This window comes from Apodemus sylvaticus, chromosome 3, assembly GCF_947179515.1.
Source record: "Apodemus sylvaticus chromosome 3, mApoSyl1.1, whole genome shotgun sequence".
NCBI classification, from domain to species: Eukaryota; Metazoa; Chordata; class Mammalia; order Rodentia; family Muridae; genus Apodemus; species Apodemus sylvaticus.
Window position 1 is genome coordinate 148196843 of NC_067474.1, and position 9605 is coordinate 148206447.

Here is a 9605-nt window from a genome sequence, read left to right on the forward strand (position 1 = left end):
CAAGGGTAGAGCGAGGGCTATGTCTTGCCAAGCCAAAGGCACTTTGGAATAATTAAAAAGGATCTTCCAGGTACCTGCTATCCAGGCAGGAAAGAGTTCATTCACAGGAGCTCCGCCTTGGAAAATTACTGATACGTCTAGCCAATCTCTTTAGCTGAGCTGTTCAGCCCTTAAGCATGGCTAAAGACATCCCTGCCTCCTTCCATGGAAATTCCAGGGGATCTTGGGGCAAAGATCCAGTCTCAACTACCAACAGCCTTAACTGTTCATTTGCAGATCTTTTTGTGTGTTTATACACATGTGGTACACATTAGGAGGAGGGCACGCATGCACATGTATGTGTGCCTACAGAGGCCAGAGGTCAACCTCAGGTAGTCGGTGTTATCCATCTTGCTTTTGCTTGTCTTGTAAGAACAGCAATTCTTGGGGGCTAGAGAGGTGGCTCAGTGGTTAAGAACACTGGATGTTGCTCTTCCAGAGGTCCTGAGTTCAAATCCCAGCAACCTCACAACCATCTGTAATGGGATCAGATGCCCTCTTCTGACAGATACCATATATACACAAAGAACATTTCATAAATAAATAAATAAAAATTAAAAAAAAAAAAAAAGAACAGCAGGGGCTGGAGAGATGGCTCAGTGGTTAAGAGCACTGACTGCTCTTCCAGAGGTCCTGAGTTCAATTCCCAGCAACCACATGGTGGCTCACAGCCATCTGTAATGGGGTCCAATGCCCTCTTCTGGCATGTATGAAGACAGATTCACATAAAATAAATAAATAAATAAATAAATAAATAAATAAATAAATAAATCTTAAAAACAAAACAGCAATTCTTTTTATATTTATTTCTTTTGCCAACGGGGAGGGATGCCAGACATGTGCCGCAGCACCTCAGCTCATCAGTGAAGGTCAGGGATAACATCTGGAAATAGTTCTCTCCATCCACCATGTGGGTCTCAGGGATCAAAACCGAGGTGTCCAGCTTAGCAGCAGATGACTTAACCCGACTTTTGGTTTGGGTTGGGTTGGGTTTTTTTTCTACTTTTTTTAAAAGATGGGTCTCTTAGCCGGGCAGTGATGGTACATGCCTTTAATCCCAGCATTCGGAAGCCACAGGCAGGCTCATCTCTATGAGTTCGAGGCCAGCCTGGTCTATAAGGTGAGTTCCAGGACAGTGAGGCTACGCAGAAACACCCTTTAAAGAAAAACCAATGGGTCTCTTCATTGCCCAGTAGACCAGGCTGACTGGACAACAAGTCCTGAAGACCATCTGTCTCTACCTCCCCATGACCGAGATAAGGACCTGGCACCAAGCTCTGTCTTTCCCTCATGGCTTCTGAGGCTCAAACTCAGGTCCTCAAGCACTTCACCAACTGACCAATCTCCCCAACCCAACGTACAGATCTTTAATAAAGCTGGATCAATATTCAAGTAGCTGAGACAACTAAATGTCCTAGGGACCAGGGCAGACCCACAGACACAGCGGCAAACATGGGGGCGGGGCCTGGGGCGGAGAACAGTGCCCCTGAGTCCTAGTCTGTTGGCTTTGTCATATAAGACCAAGACCCAGACCAAGGTCAGAGTTGAGCCCAGGATGGCATCTTTGCAAAACTGCTGTGAGGCAACACACGAGGGTCTGGGGCTAACCAGCCAAGGACACCGAAATTCAATCCAGGTCCTTCTCTGCCTAGGCAAGCACTCTGGGGCGAGGAACAGAAGAAATGATCCTTCCTATAGTTTTTTTTTTCAAAAGTAGCGAGTAAGCTAGGGGGATACCGAAAACCAGGGCCCAGTATCACGACTCTGGACCACCTACTCCCTCCCTTCACTGGGAGGGACCCACGAGGGTTTTCAGCTCAGCAACCAACCATCATGAGATCATAAACTGTGCAAATTATTTCCCTGGAATGTGATGCTAACCGGCTGCCCATTTCCAACTCTCGTTGGGAAAAACCTGAATTTGAATCCACAGACCAATGGACTCCTGCTCCCTATCGGACGTGTCCACCCTGCAGCCCTCAGGCTGCACACGTCCCAGGACAGCTATGACTACATCCCAACACAGGTATCGATGACATCATACCACGATGTCAAGCATCCCTGTGGGGTTGTACGGTCCTCAGAGCACCATTAAGCATCCCAGCCATCTTTGCCCTTCTCCAGCCCAAGCTGCAAGCCATTCGACCCCATCTCCCCCCCAAGTTCAATATGAGTTCTGGGAATAATTAAATGAACCCACATTTAGATAGCTATTCGTAGGTGCAAGCAAGGGACACATCATCACAGCCGTCAAAACCATCACTACATGATTCCACTAGACCTCATGGGACGAGGTATAAGAAAGAGAAAGGTCAATGCTAAGACCTCGCTGACGGGCTTTTGAAGTCTACAGAGGGGCCGAGGGCGGACCCTCTTCCACCAACAGCCTATCATCCAGTCTTACAGGAAAGTCCAGGCAGGAAGGGGCGTGGCTTCCCCAAAGACAGACAGCTGTCAGCTGAGCTAAGAAGCCAACCCACATTCTCTCGGTCCCCCATCGCCAACAGCTACAGCTTCAACACCGGGACGGGAGGGTGAGAAAATATGCCCTGACACATGGATAACCAGAAGCTGTGACCTCAACCCATCTTATCAACAGCCACATCCATCTCTCACACCAGAATGTCCACAAAGACATTGACTTGTTCCGGAGCCGGAGTGTCTGTCCAGTTTCCGTCCACTCTCATCCGTCACTCTTTCTGATTCTGTCCTGATAGTTACTTTCACTTTCAAAAACCTCATCTTATAAGAACAGGTCTCTTTTTATCTGATGCTAGCTCTCCTCTTCTCCTTGGGTCTAATCAATCCGTGTCTGGAAATAAACAAGCCAGAGACAAATGCCACGGTCCCTTTTCGGAAAACAGGCACCTTTAAAATGACCCACCCTCTAGGCCTTGACACAGAGAGAAACTGAAGGAGACCGGTGGACAGACACCTCCAGCAGGATGCCTCCTCTGATGGGACAACGGACACAGTCACTGTGTCTTAATTTCTAAGACACCATTTTCAGGATGGTGACACAGGGCAGGGTTCAAAGCCAAGGAGCCTGGGAAGACCACAGGTCCCCAAACATAACGGCGAAGACAGCCCTGAGCCCACCACTCGAAGGAGCTTGCAATCTGCAGGCGGAGCAAGGTTGTACAACAGCAGTTGTGAGGAACCACAAGCATGCCTCTAGCTACAACCAGAGGTGTGAGGAGATGACACACGACACATCCAGATACCGGGCACCGTGCAGCCCTCCTCCCACTCCGTTACCTCACGCCCACCTGCACGGTGTACAGTGCTCCCACCTCCTACCAGCCCCAGCCACACCCACCTGAACAGCCTACAGTGCTCCCGCCTCCTACCAGCTCCAGTCACTGCAGCAAGTGGGGAGCACCAGCCTCTGCTAGTAACAAAGGCTGTCTCAACATGGACAGGACCAAGATCCCCTCCAGGAGGCCGCCAAAGTGCTCCCCTACCCCCATGCCCGCCCCCTGGCCATGCCCTACCAGGGAGGCTCTCAGAAGGTTCTAGCCCAGGCTTTCAGAACGAGCTCCTTCTACCTCTCCCACACTGGAGAATTCCCAACGCTTTCGGAGATCTTTTTGACAATTTCTTGGCAGCTCTAGGCATCCCATGAGAGACGGCATGCACGAGATGTATGTGTGATCTCACTGGGTTGGGGAGGGGGCTGTGGCCCGCCAGAGAGGTTTGGAAGGGTGGAAAGTGGGGCTGTGTTAAGAGTTTCAGGACAGGGAGAGGCAGGTGGCCCAGGTGAACTGAAGACAAGAAACCCCTTAACAGAAAGGGCAGAAATGATGGATCTAGCTTAACTGTTCTAAATTCTAGTCTTTGATTAACCTTTGAGAGTGAGTGAAACTGTGGAATTGAAGTCGCTCGCGTGCACACACAAGCAGGCACACACTGAGGACTTAGCTCGTGTGTGGTTCCCACATGTCCTGGGATTGCGTATATAGAATCTCAAACAGGGCTCAGCACAGCACCTTGGGGTATCAGCAGCCGTCAATGATGATGAGAGAGGTGCTGACAAGAAGGCCAGCTCCCACAGAGGAAGGGGTAGCCAAGTCCCCCTAACAGCTCTGGAAGATCTTGGCAGCAGAGACCCTAATGGTGCTGCCTGCTCTCTCTAGAAATGGAGACAGCCCTGCTGACTTCCTGCAGCAAACTCGGAGGTCCAGACTGAAGCAATGCTTTTCTTCTGGGTCCCCAGGAAGGGGGAAAGCATCCTCTTCTTTCCAGGGGGGAGACCCTGGCCCAGCGCTTGCTCACAGCCCCCTTGTGGTCCGGGGGTGTCACTGCAGCCCCCTCTGCTAAGCTGGCCAAGCATCTCACACAGGCCACTCTTAGCTGGGGTGGGGCAGTACACTCCAGCTACCAGTGGCCTCTTGGCAATGGTCGGCAAGCCGGTTCCAAGCCGGTTCCAAGCCGGTTCCAAGCCGTGTTTGTTTTTGATGTCTTAAAACTTAAGTCTGTGACTCAAGTCTAAGTGATCCTTCTAAATCCCTCTGCAGCCCTCTCCTTACGGGGGAACCAGTCCAAGACCCGCCTCATTAAGCCAATAACCTCAGAGCTTCTGTAACATTACCACTGCTTTATTGATTACTCCTTCGTCTTTCACATGCAATTATGTACAATTGTGGCCACGCTCGATAGAGGCAGTTAGCAGGAATGCTTGAGATCTCTGCTCTGCAAGATGCTGAGAGATTACAAAACAGGACACCAAATAACCTCATAGGTCTTGGTTTTTCCACAGCCGGCTGGAGCTTAGAAGAAGTCAAGACTTTAAAAGACATACAGTAAGGGAGAGGGTTTCTAGTGGCTCCCTCCTGCACAAACACAAACTAAGGACCTAGAATCCACTCCTACTAGCAACCCATCAGGGAAAGCCTGGAGCCCCACCAGGCCTGGGAACTCAAGGGGAAAAAGAAATCCACCTGGAGGTTGGGTAGGAGCCACGAACTAGGCTAGTTACCCTAAAGTATGCACCAAGGAGAGAGTAACTTTGGATTGAAGGGCGGTGCTGCGTTGTGCCTTAAGGGTTTCGGGTAGACCAGGAGCCAGGAAAGGCCAAGAAGGTGGGGAAAGGCTTGAAGCTAGAAGCCTTGGCGGGAGGTGTGTGTTGAGAGGGAGGGGTGCTTACCTCTTTGATTTTCTCTCGCTGAGCTCGCACTAGACTCTGAGACTCCTTACTCTCATCAGTCCTTGTCCCCAAGACCGGGTGTCTAAGGCGGCTGCGGAAACCATTGTAGTCGAAATTGAACCGGACGCTCTCTTCCTGCGGCCTGAGGGCTGCAACCCTGTTGCCCTCCTCCCGGGGCCCGGTGGGGCGGGTTCGCCGCAGCCACCCTTTCCTACGGAGGACTCCGACCAGGCGGTCGGGATCGTCCTCACCCGGGGCCGGAGCCGCAGGGGCAGGGTTGGGAGGTGGCTCTTGCTCTGACACCGAGTGGTGGCCGGCGATTTCGGCCATCACCTCCAGGCCGGGCTGTTGGGTCCGCGAGGCCGAGAAGAGGCGCTTGAGGCGAGAGGAGTGGGGCAGCAGGAACAGGGCGCCGAAGCACAGGGTGACGAGGCCCGAGAGGAAGAGCAGGAAAAGGAACTTCTGCGGCAGCCGCAGCCCCCACGGCGAGGCCGGGACGAAGCCCGGCACTTTCCTCACCAGCATCGCGGCGCGGCCAGCAGCAGGGGGCTGTCAGCTCCGCCCGGGGCCCCGGGAGTCCTCAGAGTCCTCAAGGATGGGGAGCAAGCGCCAAGTGGCAGTGGCTGGGGTCCCCGAGCAGGGCTGCGCACCTCGAGGCCGCCGCTTCGGGACCCGCCCGAAGTTCAGGGAGTTTGGAGCGAATCCTCCCGCGCGGGGGCGGGGGCGCGGCGGCCTCGGCGGGGCCCGGGCGAGGGGGGCTGCTAGGCTGGAGCCCGGGCCCGCCGTGTGCCGCAGCCTGTCCTCCGCCTGGTCCACGGAGCCCGCGCCCTCCCGAGCCTTCCCGCGCCGGAGTGGTCACATGCCGTTCGCGACGCCCTCGCGGAGGGTGCGCACGACGCAGGCCCCGACCCGCCGACACCCGAAGTTTCAGCCTCTGAAGCAGTTTGCAAAAGGGAGCCCCCGGGGCTGCAGGGCGAGCACCGCTCCTAGAGCGCGCGCCCAGCCGGTGGTGACGGCGCAGGGCCCGGCAGTCGGGACACGTCCACAACTTTGCTCCGCCGCGCGCGGCTGCCGCTCCCGAGGCTGCGCGGGACCCAGGGGCTTCAGATGCTCGCGCCGGGAGAGGGAAACCCGGGAAGCGCGTGCGAAGCCTGCAGCTGGCCTCTGTCAGCCCGGAGCTGGAAGGCTGCCGCTGAGACGGGAAGCGCTGGCTCGGGCGCCGCAACTCGGGAGGGCGCGGGTCTCCCGCTGCGATCACCTGTTCCCGGCCCCGCGGCTCCGCTAGTCGCGCAGGCTCGCCCGCTGCAGCTCCAGACGGGCCGCCGCCGCTCGGGCTCTCACTGCGACAGCGCCGCTGCCCCGCCCCCCGCCAACCACGCCCTCGGTCCCCGCCCACAGCGCGCCTCGCGCCCCTCCTCTCCGCCCGCCGCGGCGCTGCAGTCCGGCCAATGGGGAACCTAGCCGGGGGAGATGGGCGGGTCCTAGTCTGGGCCACGCCTCCCGCTCCGGGTGCTGGAGCTGCGCTCCCCCATCCTGCTAGCTCCAATGGTCCAGCTGCGCGCTGTGGAGAGGGCGGGGTGCAGAGCGGAGCGAGGTCATTGGCTGCTTCCGAGGGATCCCCGATGGGCCACAGTCACCCATTGGTTTCTGCCCAGCATTCGCTGGACTCCAAGAGCCCGAGACGCCCCCTCCACCGCCCACCTCCGCCTTGCGCCGCTCTGTTTCGGTCTCCCCCGGAAGAGCCCAGAGACCAGGTTGGTCTGGAAGGCGCTGCCCATCGTTGGGCGACTCTGTCACTTCTCAGCACCGGCCGGGGATTGCCAGGTTGCTGGTAGCCGGGGATACTCAGAGCTCAGACCAGCCGCGGTCTGGGCGGGAATGGGGGGGTGTTGGGGGATGGCTGAACCAAACCGAGAGCTGTGGCCGCGGTTAGGTCTGGCCGAATCAGTATTTCCAGGCTTCCTCGCAGACCGCCACCAAAAAAGCGACCAAGGCCCTTGGGTGGGGTTGGCGGGAGATGCTAACATAAGAAGCAAGAAAAGAGAGGAACAGACAGACAGTGAGAGACACAAGAACCTGGACACATGCACGAGTCATACATAGAGATATGCATGTATGTGAATATTTGCATTTTTATGCACACAGAGGCTGCCGCGTGGGTGTGTGCTTACATGCAAATATACGATTAATTTCATCACAGACACCCTAGCAATTATGCCAAAGTGTATCTAGACAGGTCTGTATATGCAAACATTGACATGTGCACAGGCATACCCAGAGACACCTCCACAAGCCCACACATACACAGGTAAGTGTTGTCAGACACGTGTGCCCCTGCCCCAAGGCACAGGCATCCATGGACTTGAGTCTTTCCTTTGCTGTTAAACCTCACCAGGGGCCAAAATAACACTGCTGTGTGGGTCGCTCCTGCAAAACACTCTATAGAGACACTAGCATAGGGAGAGACAAATTAGGAGGTGTAATAGGCAAGGGGGAAAATATCTGCTTTCAGCTGCAATTTAAAATGAAACTCGGCGTTGACAAGATGGAAAATACTGCAGGGCCGCCTCTCCTGGGGAGGAGACAGCCCAGGCGGGCTCTCACCTCATAAATCTCGCTTCTTCCCTGAGGCCTACTGCAAATGGGCCGCTGAGGCTTCCTTCTAACCCTGGCCAAACCATTGCCAACACGCCCACTCCTGACATTTAAATACCCCTGGCAGATACATTTCTCTCTGCTGAAAATAAAAGATAAAAGACTACTGTCGGGAACAGGTGCAAATATTTTTTTGGTCACCGGAGATGAATAATTTCTCCTAATACACCTGGCTTATATGTAAATTTCTAGCTCAAATGTTTCAGTCTCTTATGAGTCTAGCTGGCAGGAGTCGGTTCCCTGGAGTTGGCTAGTGTGTGAGGTAAGCATGTATGTGCTCCTGAGGTGCAGGAGACCAGAGGCCTAGCCTGGTCTCCTGCATGTCTCCCTTGCCCAAGCTTCTCAGTGGATCCTACAGGAGACTGCCAGTGTGCACTTGGAGAAACCAAGGCAGGGACCAAGGCTTTAATGTTTTAATGTCAGCTTGTCTGCACTGAGAGAGAAAGAGAGAGAGAAGCAAAGAGACAGTGTGTGTGTGAGAGTGTATATGAGTGTGTATAAGTGTGAGTGAGTGTGTATAGCTGTGAGAGTGAGTATGTATGTAAGTGTGGGTGTGAGTGTGTGGGTGTGTATTGGACAGGGAGGTCACTGGAAAGATTGAAAACAAGAAGTCTGTTTTGTGTGCTCATTCTAGGGGACTTCCCAACCCCTCCCTGAACCAGGGGCTTAAGTCGCGCCATAGAGGCACGTGGAGTGCACAATCAGAACCTACAGGGGACTACTCCGTTGTCCATTTCACACTGACATGATGTCGATGGTACACACACACACACACACAAGCTGGTGGCCCTATACCCTTTACACACTTGCCAGCTAGCTCTCCGAGACCCTGAGGTGTCCTCACCCACACCTCTAGCCCCTGTAGAACCACACATAATGCTAATGCTCTTCTCCCTCTGGCTGTTTGTCTATCAATGTTCTGTACTCTGTCATCGACAGAGACCCTCACAGCAAGAACTAGAGCCTGCGGGCCTCTGTGACTTCCCTCGGGTTGGGAGGTTTTTGTTTATTTGTTTTTATTTTTGTTTGTTTGTTTTTCAAGACGGTGTTCCCTCCTGTGTAGACCAGGATGGTCTGGTACTCAGAGATCTGCCTGCCTCTGCCTTCCGAATGCTGGGATAAAGGCTTGCGCCACCACAGCCGCCGCCCTCCGCCACCCAGCTACTTCCCTGAGTCGTAAACGCTGTGTCTGCTGAGTGAGTGAGTGATGGGTAGATACCCATTTACAGAAGGGGAAGGTGGGGCTCAAGGAAGAACAGGGAACTCTTTCCAGGTAACTCTTCATCGACTCTTCAGAACAACCTTACTTGGTGAGCATTATCAATAGCCTCGTCTTACAAAAGGCTTGGCGAGATTTGGGAGACGCAAATATATCTTCGTCTTAGTCAAGGTTCTTCTGGAAAACAGAACCAGTAGAGAGACAGGTTTGTTCCGAGAGCTTGACTCGTGTGAGTGTGGAGGCTAGAGCCCAGGCGAGCCGTAGACACAGTCCCAGTCCAAGTCAGCATCCCTGAGCTCGGGGAAAGGGGTGAGTAGTATAGGTAGGCCTCCATCTGAGCTTGAAGACCCCAGAACTGGAAGCCCCAGCAGTCCAGAGCAAAAGAAACCTATCTCGGCTCACCCTCAGGGCCTCCCTGGGTATTTCCTGACCCTCCAGCTCCACACAAACCCACAGTAGGTTAGTAATACCGCCTGTGCAGCAGAGGCTAGACCGTCACTCAGTCCATGAGCTCATACCTACCCTCCTGGCAATGGCCTCCAAGAC

At 54.4% G+C, this 9605-nt stretch overlaps 1 protein-coding gene across 1 annotated transcript in view; it reads right to left on the reverse strand.

The window, feature by feature from the left end:
• Positions 1 to 5714, reverse strand: part of Man1c1 (mannosidase alpha class 1C member 1) — a 142247-nt gene extending 136533 nt beyond the window's left edge. Inside the window, exon 1 of the mRNA XM_052177711.1 lies at positions 5186 to 5714. Within this exon, the coding sequence (XP_052033671.1) occupies positions 5186 to 5710 (525 nt within the window). The 5' untranslated portion in view covers positions 5711 to 5714. The remainder of the gene's footprint in view (positions 1 to 5185) is intronic.
• Between the last annotated feature and the right edge of the window lie 3891 nt (positions 5715 to 9605).